At 35.8% G+C, this 14869-nt stretch overlaps 1 protein-coding gene across 1 annotated transcript in view; it reads left to right on the top strand.

Moving 5' to 3' along the window:
- The window catches only part of UNC13C (unc-13 homolog C), a 183298-nt gene that overhangs the window by 8052 nt on the left and 160377 nt on the right, over positions 1-14869 (top strand). Inside the window, 2 exon segments of the mRNA XM_009276596.2 lie at positions 11136-11158; positions 11690-11754. Coding sequence (XP_009274871.1) covers positions 11136-11158; positions 11690-11754 — 88 coding nt within the window.

The raw sequence follows: 14869 nt of genomic DNA, 5'->3' as shown, positions 1-14869 counted from the left end.
TAAAATACTACAGCAATTAATAAAAATAGAACATGTATATTTGCATGTATTATGCCAAACTGAGCTGCTATTCCTTCATTGACCAGTAGTAACAGCTAAATCCAGTCAGTCTTGTTCATACCACAGTATAAAAGAGGTTGTTGGTAATGGTCATCTTTTCCCCTTTTCAATCAGTCTGCCATTGTCATAACAAAAGTAAGTTTGTCGTATTGCAAGAATTCTTTGAAATCTATAAGACCCCTCTGTTGTCATTACCACTTCATTTCTTCCAAGTATTTTGTCGTTAAAAAGTTAAATACGAACTTAAGTTTATACTTATCCTTTAGTGAATAATGGTGTTGTGGCACTATTGAAGGCTTAGGCATAATTACATCTAAACAAGCTCTCTTGAACTAATGCAGCTTTAAGTTGATATAGTTTTGTCATACGTTATATGGCTTTAGGTGTACTTCACTGTAAACACTCACCAGCAGCCCCCACTGGAAGGCTTGAAGCAGAGTTGTGGTTACACTTTAAGTTTCCTTTGAGTTCAGTATCACCTTGTACAAAATAATGAAACTTTTTTTTTTTATGTGATCTCTTTGAGATGCTTTTCCTTTACTGAGCCCAATGGCATTTCTCATCTTTCTAATCTCGGGCATAGTATAATGGGAAAAAAAAAAAGTAGCTAATGAATGAGTATACTGCAATTAGTCTTTGCATCATTGTGAAAGAATAGCCCAGACAAGAACACTTTTAGTTAATAAAAGTTAACAGCAATACCAAGCCCCAAAATTTTCTGTTCTGTTTCAAAATACTGAGACCACAGTATTCAGTGATACAAGTCTTTGTTCGTGTTCTACCATATCCTTAATAGATTTGATTTTTTTTTTTTAAACTGAAGTTACAAAAGACTTCATTAATATAAGGGCTGATTGTGTATGCTGTGTGGCTGATATAGTTGATCTGCAATGTTTAAAAATAAAATAATATATTCACCTAATGTATGAGGTATAAAGAGCTGGATTTGGGGAATCTATTGCTCTTCTCTTCAAATGTAAATAATGTAAATAGGTAGATTACAGAGACTTTTCATCAGTGTAAATTCCCTTCCATATTCACATCGGAAGACGGTGACAATGGAACAGATGTATTATGTAAACAGGCTGGGGAAGAAATGGATGCCCTTGCTATACACTTGAATAGTGGTACTGAGGAAACGATTTATTGCAAGTTAAGGAATCTATTTGGTGCTGTATTGGGGATGACAATGAACTACAGAATTTAATAATCCAGTTTTTCCAACTGTCTTTTTTTTTTTCTTTCCTAACTTCATGTTTGTGCCTGCCTTTTGGTCAGGTAAACAAAATGATGGATATCTTTAACTCTTTTTTTGTGGGGTAAGAAGCTGAAGTAGGGGGAAACTAAATACATTTTCAGTTGATGTGGGTAGGAATTGATAAATACAATATATTTCTGCACTCAACCTGCTTAGCTAAAATTCTAGAAAATCCTTTTTCCTGTGTGTATATATATGCACTCTGGAAATCTTCCAGTAATATTATAGGAAGTAAAATAGTGTTCTAAAGAATTATTAACAACTCCATGAATTCAGTCAAGATGTTGCAGATGAACCAATTGTCGTAGTTTAACCCCAGCCGGCAACTAATCACCACCCAGCCGCTTGCTCACTCCCACCGCAGTGGGATGGGGGAGAGAATCGGAAGGGTAAAAGTGAGAAAACTCATGGGTTGAGATAAAGACAGTTTAATAGGTAAAGCAGAAGCTGCGCACGCAAGCAAAGCAAAACAGGGAATTCATTCACTGCTTCCCATGGGCAGGCAGGTGTTCAGCCATCCCCAGGAAAGCAGGGCTCCATCACGCCTAATGGTGACTTGGGAAGACAAACGCCATCACTCCAAACGTCCCCCCTTCCTCCTTCTTCTTCCCCCAGCTTTATATACTGAGCATAACGTCCCATGGTATGGAATGTCCCTCAGCCTTCTCAGTTGGTAGAGCATGGGAAGCTGAAAAGTCCTTGACTAGTGTAAGCACTGCTCAGCAACAACTAAAACATCGGTGTGTTATCAACATTATTCTCACCCTAAATCCAAAACACAGCACTGTACCAGCTACTAGGAAGGAAATTAACTCTATCCCTGCCGAAACCAGGACACCAATATATAATGATTTGACTGAGTCTCTCTTGTATATGCTTGTGTTTCATGCACACAAGAGTCTATGCATTTTTTTTTCTTGCCACTGGTTTCACTCTAGAGTCAGGCATAAGTCTTAATACCCTTCCTTTCCCACGTCTCTTCTGTCCTTTGGTGGGGAAAAGGGATATCAGAGATTTAAAACAGTAAATGGCAGCTTGAGATTAATAGAAATAATTAACCAAGATTAGGAAATATTTTCTATTTTTATTTCTAAAACATTTAAGCCTTTTCTTTAGATCATTGCATTTTAGAAGCAGAAATAACACTACATCATTTTGTAATGCAGCTTCAGGATAAAAGGAATCTTAAAGCAACTGGCTGAAAAAATATCAAGATGTGCATTTAAAAAAATGTAATGACTTGGAAAAAAAGAGTTTATAAATATGCTCAAATCTTCCTCTGATTTGTTCGGGAAGTAGAATATTACAATGAAGTGTGAAACTAAAGAGATTCTCTGTTTTGCTGCAAAAGTGAAATTCTGACTACTTTCATGGGACAGGCGCCAGACTTTTTCTTTATGCACATTTTCCAGGTGATCAGTGGAGCACCTACACAGTCGTGTCTCCCTGGGACTCTAAATAGGAGAAAATATCTGAAACCTCTCCAGTTCCTGCTGATGCAGAAATTATTGTTGAAACTGATGAAACTTTGTCAACCATGAGATTTGCCTCCTTGATCAGTAGAGAGTATTCTTAAGATAGCTTGCACGATCAGAAGTTTTGGTAAACCTGAAAATAAAGACAGGATTAATTGACATATAAAGAATTCTAGCAAAAAAACAGACGCATACATACAGACACCTGCACTTCTATATTGTTTAAAACATACCATTTTTGTAAGAGAGGTTTCTTCTGCACTTGCCTCATGTAAAACTCTTATTCGCTCTGCTGAAAATTTTACTAATTTTCAGATTAAAACCTATGTAAAGAGAGGATTTTCTAGGTAGCCCACGTCTTCTAATTGTGTTGCTGATAGAGCTGTTTAAAAATGTCCTTGATACTATGATAAAGAATATGGTGTATAAAAAGACGCAAGTTAACTAGAAAAAAATGAAAACCCTGTTGAACACAGAAAAGACTGTGCTCTGTTTTCGGGAAACAAGTAGTGGTAAAGAGCAGGCTGCTGACCGGTGTGCTAGCAGCTGCTCTGGAGTTGACTGCTGGAGCTGGTCGGACTTGTTTATGTTACCCTGGAATTTCAGAGGCGTGATGTGGCAAAACATCTTTTTGACTCTGATTCTTCTCTTTGAGAAATGAGGTTTCTTGATCAGAGGCCAAACAGCAGCAAGTGATTTGTCAACGCTATCACAGATTCATAAATGATGTGTAGCTCTAGGTATCACCAGTGTAATTGCAGCCTCGCCAAAGGAATTCTTGTCCATCAGCTGCATATATACCAGGATGAAATAAGGAGAGAGAGAGACACGATGAACTCATTGAATATAAAATAAACCAGGAGAGAGGAATACGTATAAAATGGATGAGTAAGAACTAAAGCAGTTTTTTATCTTAACCTGTAGGTCTTCCTGCTCCATTTAGCACAAGCAGGATAGATCTGATGCTTTTCTGCATCCATAAGGCAGGGAAGATACTGCAAACAAAGTAGTGGAATTTCGTTTGGGAACTTTAAAAGGCATGTTGGTTCAAATTTTCTTTTATAAAAAAAATAAAAGCAGAGGACAAGGAGACATGCATTTTCCTATTAATTATAAAAAGGGATTGTGGAATTCCGAAGGATTTATGCATGTCCTATCAGGTAGAAAAAGTCCAACAGAACCAAAAGCCATGCTTTGAATTCCAGCGTACCGGCCTATAGCTTCTAATTTCTGTGTGTCTTTTTAGTGTTTATGCGTAATTATTCCAACTTATTATTCCTTTCAAGCAGAGCTGAAACAAACAGCGTATAATTTGATTTGGTTTCTACCTATAGCATGAAAGCTAACAGTGGGGAAAACAACCATTTTCTTTTATGTTTTGTTAAGAAGGTCAGTCTCTTTATTTTCGTGAGAATTATCTTGAGACTTTTTTTGAGTTGCTTCAGTTAAAAAAGAAAGGTAACTGTTACAGGACAGAATATGCTGAGCTTTATAGTATTTGCTACATGAATGCTACTTGTGTATTTTGTAATTGTGAGTAAGCATACCTTCTTGTCTTTTTTGACATCTAATATGTAACTAACATCATTAGCCATGGGGAAAAAAAAAGTATACTGTTACACTCTTCAATGCATTTGAAGTACTGTCACCACCTTCCTCCTTAGTTTTATCTCTCAATAAGGCAAAACAAACCAAATCCTTTCAGTCTATCCTCACAGATTGTTTTGTGAATCTCTGCTTGTTCTGGCTTTTGTCATCCTCTTTCTATTCAATTTGTTTACTTTTAGTGTGATTCCAAAAACTGGAAAGACAACTTCAGCTGATGTTAACAGGTGCCCACAGAGCCCAGTCATCTCTGTCTCACAAGACACATACTAATACTTTCCAGAATTATAGTAGCCTTTTTTGCGCTAGTATTACATCAACAGTGCTTTCAATGCCAAATATTATATGCCTTCTACTGCTATCTAATCACTTTTTTGCCATTTTTAATTGTTTCTTCCAAATATAGAACTAGTTTTTACAGGAGTAGTGTCAAGGCAGTGAAGTGAATTCAGTAATATGTGACGAACGTTTTGAATTCTAACTCCGTCCTTTCAGATACTTGCAACCCATTCCAGTTTGGTGTCTTCTACAGACTCTGTGAAATTCTGTTCATTCAACTTGCTGAGAACATTGGCTGAAATCGACCTGTATGATATTGGTTGATACCCCACATGATAGGTCTGCCAAAAGAATTACTCCCAAATACCACAGTAGAACTGTACGCTATTTCCTACCAATTTCACCTTTACTGTATTTATCTTGCTCACATAGGGAATGTCATGAAAAACAATTTTCAAAAATCATATTAGCATTTTGGTATTTCAAGTCTTTTCCTTCTCTCATATCAGTTAAGCCGGTTTGCTTATCAACAGAAGAAAATCTGATTTCTTTGTCTTATCTCAGTAAGCAACGCTGGCTGATGTCATCTTTTTATTCTGTATGTGATTATACATTGATTCATTTTTTCTTCCACTGCTGTAAGTCTTGAAATTCGTCTGACTTATGTAAATTTTTTAGCCTCCTAGTTTGGGTTTTTTGAAGATAATTTTTAAAGTATTTGAGGCTATTTTAGGTAGTTCCTTAAATCTTAGCTAGGAAGTGGATACAAGTCCACAGGAGAAGAAACAACTTCATACCAACAGCAGCTATGAACATCATAGCCTCTGAAACATGTGACTGTTTCCCAGACATGGTCTGCTCCTTTGTTCTTGACCCTAGGTGTATATATTGTTCTTGGTCTTTAACAGTAGGATATTTATATGACTTACGGGTTTACCACCATTAACATTTTATTTTACAACAGGGGTACACTTTTGAAGCAAATCTCTGTCTTCCCAATTCACCACATTTGGTTTGACCACTGGAATGTCTGAGTGTGATCTAGATATTTTACCAATGCAACCAAGGCAGATGATGATCTCCAAGATCACACCTGATGTGCTCAACAACTAACGGGCTTTCAGTCCACAGGGCCAAAAATAGAACTGGTATGAAGCAAATGCCCCCAAAACATTTTTCGTGTGGACACTTGCATCTTCAGCACCAACTGCTTTGACCTTCTGATCTGCTCTTATGACACTAAACTATTTGCTATTGCACGTGTACTCTTTGTTGCCCAAGGTGGTCAGCAGCTCGCTCCTATGTCCCAGGTAGCCATTTAACATTCCTGCCCTACTGTCACTTTTGTCTATGCTGTTACCACAAACCAACCTGCATGTCTCAGTGAAATCCTCGTGTTCAGTGTAAGAAGCACCAAGGAACATGCTATTGTTTGAGCCCTAAGGGACCACTCTTGCAGGTGGTCTCAAACCAAGTGGCTGTTTGCTTGGATTTCTTCGGGAGAAACACGATGGGACTTCAGCTTGCAAGTAAGACCACGATATAGCGGTCCAAGTCAAATATTTTGTGGCAATGTTGGCTGTGTGATATGGAAAGATTTGCAATAATCAATTATCTGTTTGCTTTTATATGCTATAATTAATTACTTGGTTCCATTTACTGTTACCATTTGTATCAGAAGAGCTAAAATATGCCTCTTTATCCTTTATGGATAATTATGCTTTACCATTCTGATGTGTTCTGTGGTCAGAATAAAGTGCTTAAAATGCACTCTGCATTTTACTTCCTACTATCACTTTGACAAGCCAGAGACTGTCAAGAAAGCCCAGTCTTGAAGAGGACTGTAGTTCTCTGAGACCACCAAAAATTAAGAAGCACTAATATCATACTACATTCTGTAATCAAATAGTTCTCTTGACAGTCAATAATTTATTCCTTTAGAGGTAAGTTTCATAAGTTGGTAGAAGTATCTAGTAGCTGTTGAAAGACAGTAGATAACAAAAGCCATTAGGAGTCTAATGGGACTCAATTTCTAAACACCAGAGATGTTTTTAAAGCATGTCCTCTTGTTTCAGATTTGCAGACCAGTTTATTAATAAAGACACAAATGCAGTTTTTATCTCCACCAAGCTGACCTCCTGTTTTGGCTCTCAATATACCCGCTAGTAATTTTTCTACATCACTGCTAGTGAAGTGCTGGCAGCAATTCTATTTCTCCTGTCAAACAAGCTTTATTCAAGTTTGACCTTCTCTTTGTCAGACAAGCATCGCTCACCTCTTATGATGTGCTATCTTTAATATTATCTTTCAAGCGTTATGCAGTATGTTTTCCTAGAATATGCTTCAGCAACACAACATCCTCTAGGCTTACATACCGTAATAGTCTGTTCTGTAGTGACAATATTAGCTTCTGGGTACAGCATCTATTATTTTAGCATGGCTTAATTTGTGTTATTGTTTTGGACAGACAATCTACTACTTCAGTGTGCTGCTTTTATTTGACCCTGGTTTTCATCCTTTACTTCCCTTTCTTAGCAATACATACTAATTAGAATTGCCCAGCTCAGACTACAAACTATTTCTGGCTATGGGTACTTTACACGTGTTATTTCCATGGAACAGCTGTATTGTTACCTAATTCCAGCAAGTATTATGTCTAAAGGGTTTGCTTCCAGGAATGACGTAATTATCAGTCAGTTTGATGTTCTTGCAACTGTTTTGCAGAATTAAAGATTAAAATGGTACTTTGAGAGAATAATGAACTTTAAATCTTTTTCCAATTTGGTGTTATACAATTATGTATGCTTATAAGAGTGGAAAATCAAGGTAGTATACATAATACCATTTTAATCCTAGGGTTTCCTAACAGTTTAGATTTTTACAACCTTATTACAGTTCTTGTGCTATGGTGGGGGGGTGGTGAACTAAATTTTTACAATCATTAAAGAAAGAGAAGTGTAGTACTAGATGACCATCCTGCTCTTCATCATTCCACTACACAGGTATATATATGGAATGCACTGAGCTGAAATAGCAACAATTATGGAGCAATATCACTCTATGGATTTTTCCTATAATCCTAGTAAAACACCCTCCGGTTATCTAAAACGGCATGTAGTATAGAGGCATAACATGAAGGCTATACTGGTATTTCGTAGTGTAGTGAGTTTTCACAGAAAGTAAAAATCTAAGGAGAAACAAACTAATTGAAATAATGATAGGAAGTATCCCATAGGGTTAACTAAATGCACCAGCGTTTACACTGGTCTTAGTACATTCATAACTCTTTTAGGTTAGTTGTTTGCCATAGAACGTGTGGATGACAGAAATGAGTTATATGACGATAAGCTCTTTTAAGTAAACCATTGTCATTCAGCAGCATAATCTGAGATATCTAGCCTCGTATCCCTGATTTGAAAATACATTCCGTCGTCTCTTACATAATCACAGTTCATTTCTTATCTACATCAAGGAATGTTGCTGTCTATTCTGGTGGCCTAATGACCACCAAAGTGAATCGCTTGGTGACTGTACACTTCCTGATTTGGTGCTCTCATATACACAGAGAACGCTTCCACAGTTCAGATTATTTCACTCATGGTGAGTTCAGAAGAAGAAATAAACAATGAAGTTTTGAAACTAATTTTGTCTCTGAAGATGCAGTCATTTCTTACAAAAAAAGAGATGCTCTCAAAATCTCGTTTTGGGAAATTTGTGTCAGTTGTCGTCTTTGTGCAATTTCTCTTGAGAAAAGAGGCCATTAGACTGATGCTTTTTTTTTTTTAAGTTGCAACTGCAAAGAAAACCGAGTTAAACCAAACATGTAATACCTTTTTTCCCCTTCCTAATTTTTGATTGTCGCTCTCCCTCCTGAATTTAGGCAAAATTAGGTTCCAGTAAAGGAAGTGTAGTGAAATTAGATGAAGCTGGCTGAAACCCAAGAGAGGTAAAGAAAATTTCATATCTCCATCTCACGCTCTGCAATACAAAATTCCATTTAATATGGAAGACAAGTCTCAATAATTTTGTATTTCTTAATATAACTTTATAAACAACTGAATTAAACATATAATTCATGTGATTCTTTAGGCAGCTGGTAGCAAAGTACCTACAAACTATTTTAAAATTGCATTTCACATAAATAATACTGAGATTTATTATGCATCTTTAAATGGCAGTATTACAAATATTGTTATGATTAGATATTCTGGAAAGAAGGTGGAGGTTGCATGAACAGATTATGGTGAGGCTTCTTACCTTATGAGTGATGTCCTGCCTAAACTTTCCCTCAGTCCCCAAATTTCTCTTCACCTTTTGGACTCTGCCTTTTTTACGAGTTTGAGAATTAATTCAGTCTCAGTCTCTGCTACTTAGGGTCCTGTTGGTATATCCTTTCTTGCCTTTCCTCTCATTCATCTGTCCAGATGCTGCTCCAGCACTGTGGATTTAACTACTCCTCATATTTCCTTTAGCCCTGATAAAAGCATATCCCGCTTTGTTTCCACAGCCAGCCCAGCTTACAGACATCTGTTTACTCCTGGCTCCACTCTTACCCTGCTTACGAAAATTCTGTAATAATTTTGGAGTGGGAAAGTAGGATCATGTGGTCTTCCAAATCTTCTTTATATGCTTGTGCAGAAAGAGTAGCCGATTGTATCTGATGTTGTCAGCCAAATATGTTTCACAAATTAAAAAAAAAAAGAAAATATAAAGACTAAACTCATTTCTATAGATCTACTCAATCAAATAAGGGTAATTTGACAACTAAACCACTATAGCTTAATTTAGTAAAGAATTAATTTCTGAAGCAAAATAAAAATTCTAATATTTCTGAAGGGGTGGCAGGGGAAGTGAGAAAACACCAGAATAGTTCATGTCCCAGCAGAAAAAACACCTTGGATTTTTCTAAAACACAAAAATTGGTACTGTGTCCATTTCTATTCAGGAGAACTATGAAAACAGTCAATTCATGGCAAGCAGATATTCTTGGTGCACAGAGATGTGCTTACTCTATTTTTACTAATACGTGGAATTTACTGTTAGTAATAGTTTTAATTTAATATTCTGTATAACTCAAAACATAAGTTTTCCTTGGGACAACAAACTATAGTTCATTCTTTTAGGCATACTCTTTCTAAAAGAATTGTTCACAATAGCTGTGAAAGAAAAGCTAAGATCTGTAGTCAAGCATAAGAAAATGGCAGATTTTGTGGTCTCACAAAGGAGGGAGAGACTGTTGCATAGTTGGATTTTCTGCGGATTCAAATTTGGTGTTGTAACGTTGCTAATACCAGGTAGCTCAATCCTCTTTAACCTTTTTGAATAATACAAAATCAGATATAATCTGACTGCCAAAACATGTTTTGAACTGCTTATCTCCAGTTTCTATTCTGCCTGTTCTTGTGCATGTGCTTTTGCTTTGATCACATAAGTAGCCTCTAAAATTAGTGGCACAACAGAGCCTTTTGGTTCCCTGGATTGTTGGTACTATACTGTATGCACCTTTACATTTGCCGATAAATTTTTCATGTGTGTGTTTGAATGTGATACTTTCCTGTAGATAAACTGGTTTAAAAATGAAACGTGGCACATGTTTAAGGTGTAAGTGGTCATTTTCTAATGTGGGATATCAACAAACATCTTAAAAATACCTGAACTGTTTAAAGGGCCTGTAGAATGTGTACTCCATTTGGGGAGGAAAAATGGAAAGATCAGTAAGGTGACAATTAAAACAATGCAGTTTCATGTATACACTGTACTATAAAGCATCAGGAAAAAAAAAGAGACACTGGCGGAATAGTATATAAAAACAAATGTAAATGTATCTGTATTTTAAAATTGACAAGACAATAAAATAATGGTAACTTTTCCTGTCAGCAAGTATTTTCTGTCTGATAGTAAATGTGAATACATCACATTTTTGGATTAAGCAATTTATGATATATAGAAGATATCGTATCTTATACTTTCACAATTGTAGTTCTATTGGCATTTGGGGGGTAATTTCTGTCATTATATGAATAGCTGTGATAGAATAGAATAGTAACGGTTCAGATTTTTATGGGGTTTTTTATATTCTTAGTAGAAACACTTATTTTCCTTGAAAATAGAGCATTATTTTTTTGAACACTGCAACTATATTAAATATTCATTAATATTAAAAAATATATTAAACAAAACAAAAAACCTAAAAATCATGTGGAGATGTGATACAGTATATAAGTTATATGGTATCCACACAGTCCTGCATAAGCAGCTTATCTACTGAAAACATCTTTTTGCGTGTTCAAAATGTAGCGAGGGTGGTCTTGCCGCAATGATGCAGCTAGGCACAGGTGTTACTTGGATTCTGCTCTGCATTAGCAGGTTAAAATAGTGACAGGTTTTTATAGCATAAGATATTTCTCAGACACTGTTTTGTCTAACCTCTGTTCCCCTTCTTCCCAATTCTCTTTCAGATAGCGGTTCTGTGGATGAAAAGGTTTAAAATCACGTATTTACTATAGGGATCATGTATTTTGTTGATGTTTGTTTGTCACTTATTTGACCTGTTTGGTTCCTTCATTTTAGTTGTGAAATTTGCATGTTTGTCCCAGCTTTCCACTCTTTTGTTCTCCTTTGAGTGTATTGCAAATGTGTTGCATTTGTAAACAGGATAACCCTCACTGTTGTGCTTATCATAATTGCCAACACAGGGGTCTGCTACTGTCAAACACGGTATCTGGGATTTTTGCCTCTAATTATCATCTACACTGCATACGCTACAGGACTTAAAGGACAACAGTATTTGGGAAGCAATATCTTATCTTCCCACGGGTTCTTCCAGTGTGTTTCGCTAAATGCTGAATGCTATCAAAATGTTTTCCAAAGGAATAGTTACTCTAGCTTTGGCCTGGAGCTGACCCTGCTAAACATTTTCATATTAGGTGTTACGTGTTTGATGCAGTTAAATTCTGTCCAAGACTTACTAAGAGCAAATGAGTAACTGTACTTTTTGTGGTCTTTATTAAAGGCGCGGATAGTAAGTGGAAGTTCCTTGGATACTTCCAAGCTTTATGCAGTCCAGGCATTTAGTGGGTAAGTACCAATATGACTGTAAATTTTGTTATTTCTATCTGCAAATTAGTCTCATAATGTTACAGTGTTTTTTCTAAGTTTTGTTCTTATAAGAATTTGAATTATTTTGAAAGGAAGATAGTCAGTTTCATTATGTATGCCTTTCCCTTTTAATTTTTTTAAGTCCTTAATTTTTAAGAAATTAATACAGCAATTCAGTTGCACAGGTCAACTGGATGACAATTTTTTTTTCACCTCTTTGCATACAAAATAAATGTCCTTTGAAGCTGTAGTTTGATTTTATGTCTTCATTTTAGTAAATGTGTAGTAATATAATAATATCAGTCTAATATTTGAAATCTAAAAGGTCAAGGGAAAAAGATCTTCCAGTTGCTGAGAGTGAATGTGGCAGAAACCTGTACACTTTGTTTGGTTGTCTCCAGGCAGAGTTATCTGCCATCCAGTTCGAGGGATTCCTTCCTTTGTGGAAAATCTCTCCTTCCTATTTTGAATACCTTTTTATTATTCAGTTTGGAAAGGAAAAAAAGTAGAAGCCATTGGTAAAATTTATCAGTTATATTAGTTAACTATTTAAAAGGGATATTATCCTCTTGGTGGTGCACTATATAAGCACTGTTTGCTGTAGTTATGCTTTGTTACAAAGACAAGGTGATGAGATCAAATTATCTAATTTATCTTCCGTCTTCTCATCTGTACGTCTTAAAGGCTATACAACAGAATCGAGACACTATGAAGTTTTTCCATTTAGATTCCTATGTTTTGGGGTTTTTTTTTCCCCCTAAAAGGTACTAATGGTATTAATTTGCTTAATATAATTCACATGCTGCTGTGGAAGGTATCATTAGGGTAATATTTGTACTTATTGCTAAACCTTAAGCAAATTTAAGAGCACTCTCCAGCTTTACAGTGGCTTAGGTAGTTTCTGCATATCTCAAAGTGTTGTATTTCTTCCTTTTCCAGCTCATAGAAACTTCAGAGCTGCTGTAAAAATGTGAGGCCATATGTGATGTTGTGCAGGATTAGTTGCTGAATGCAACGTGAAACATTTTTAAATACTGTAAGAGATAATTGATGTGGGTTTTTTATTAACTTGCTCTTTGGCATTAGAATAAAATTATAGTATACTTCTCTTGGCTTGCAGGTGACTCATTGCTTTCACTTTGATCAGTTGCAGTTTTCTCATAAGCTGGAAAAGGTCAAATGTATCTCATTACTAGAATTATAAAAACTTTCGCCTTGTATGTTGATCAGCACTGTTTCTTACTATGCCAAAACAACTACTCCTCCTTTGAATGGGATTTTCCAAGTATTGTATCTCTCTACATTTTAAAAATAGAACAATTATAAGTGCTGTGAATTTTCTTTCCTGACTTCCAAATGGGAAATGTTAGTATTTCTGTTTGAATTATATTGTTTGTCAATATGAAACTAGCACATCTGAAGCAACTTTGTTTCTCTTGATTAGATTACTGATTTGAATACTTTTTCAGCAATGTATTAGCCACGAAAACATTTGCTAAAACACTCTATGCTGGTGTTCACATATTCTTCTAACGGAATCATGGAAGGCTTTCATCAGAACATTGCAACTGTGCCAGCAAATTATGACAATAACCTTTTGATTTGATATATGATAATTCATATTTGGTGGCTTCTTTGTTGAAAAAATCAATGCATATCAGAACCGGAAGGCATCACAGAGGCAGCTTCTGATATTTGCCTCAAATTCTCTTTGTCATATGTGCAAAGAATGTATATCCTTCTTTTCTCTTTTGTGCTATGCAATGTCAATTCATTTTTACTTATAGGCTTTTATGGCCTCAGATTTGAGTAATTTATGATTTGAGGTACCACAAATAGTAATGTACCTCACCACTGAGAAGCAGGAACCTGACATCTTAAAAACTACCACCGTAAGCTGTGGTCTGCTGAAACTAAGAATGATCATACTCAGAAGCATTAGTGTGTAAGCCTGGCACAAAACTTTGGGGTTTGTGCATTTAAAAGGAAAAAAAAAAAAAAAAAAAGCTGTTCATGCCTTTCAACAATTATTTTTGTGCAGTTTGGTGTATAGATCACTGCATAGTTTTCAGAAATAATAAGAGAACAATATTTAACATCAAAATGAGTTCAAATTCTTGAAATACAGTGTAGAAATTTACATTCTCAGATACTTTTATAGGTGCTGTTCAGTGCAGAATTGTATATTACATTCAATGCTGTATTCTTAGAATAACAAGAAATGGAGGAAATTCCCTCCTTCCTATTTTGAATCCCTTTTTATTATTCAGTTTGGAAAGGAAAAAAAGTAGAAGCCATTGGTAAAATTTATCAGTTATATTAGTTAACTATTTAAAAGGGATATTATCCTCTTGGTGGTGCACTATATAAGCACTGTTTGCTGTAGTTATGCTTTGTTACAAAGACAAGGTGATGAGATCTTGTCTTTTTTCTCTAGAAAAATCAGAAATCTGAGACTGAAAATAAAGCTAGTCCAAAACTGTCTTGGATTTATCAGCTGTGATTTTTAATGACCCAATTTTGATCAGTGTGTGTGGTTGGGCTTTCACTGCTTAAGCTAGAGAATTGTTTCTTAACATAACCAAAATCTTAAGGAAAATTTCAATTTCATGTGATTTGTCTTTTTTCCTTATTTCCCCTTCTTTAAGTAACCTACTTCTTGTTTCTCTGTTACCTTTTATTGTTTGTCCCCCCATATGAGCAAGCTTAAGAAGAAAGAGCTCATTCTGTCATACTGCTTGCAATCTGCAAAACCAGAAGAGAAACAGTTTAACATCTAGTTAATGTGTAGTTTAGGAATAGCGTTTTGTAAGCGGACTCTGTGAGTGTAGGTACTGACAATCAAATATTGATACCTATGCATGCAGGAAGCTGCATGTGGCCATACAGTTTTGCTGTGTGCACTACTTTCCATAGCCAATTACTTAATTACAGTTTCCTAATAGGTGTAGGACTTAGAAAAGTAGTGTACAAGAGTGTATAGAATTCTTTTTTTGTGGGTTGCACACAAAAACCAATCTCATAGAAGTAAGGAGACCTTTTGCCACTGACAAAGACTATGCAGACAGAAGTTGCTCTCTTTGCGCTCTCTCTT

Source organism: Aptenodytes forsteri, unplaced genomic scaffold (genome assembly GCF_000699145.1).
Source record: "Aptenodytes forsteri isolate BGI_AS27 unplaced genomic scaffold, ASM69914v1 Scaffold1, whole genome shotgun sequence".
Taxonomy (NCBI): Eukaryota; Metazoa; Chordata; class Aves; order Sphenisciformes; family Spheniscidae; genus Aptenodytes; species Aptenodytes forsteri.
This window is presented reverse-complemented; position numbering and strand designations above follow the sequence as displayed.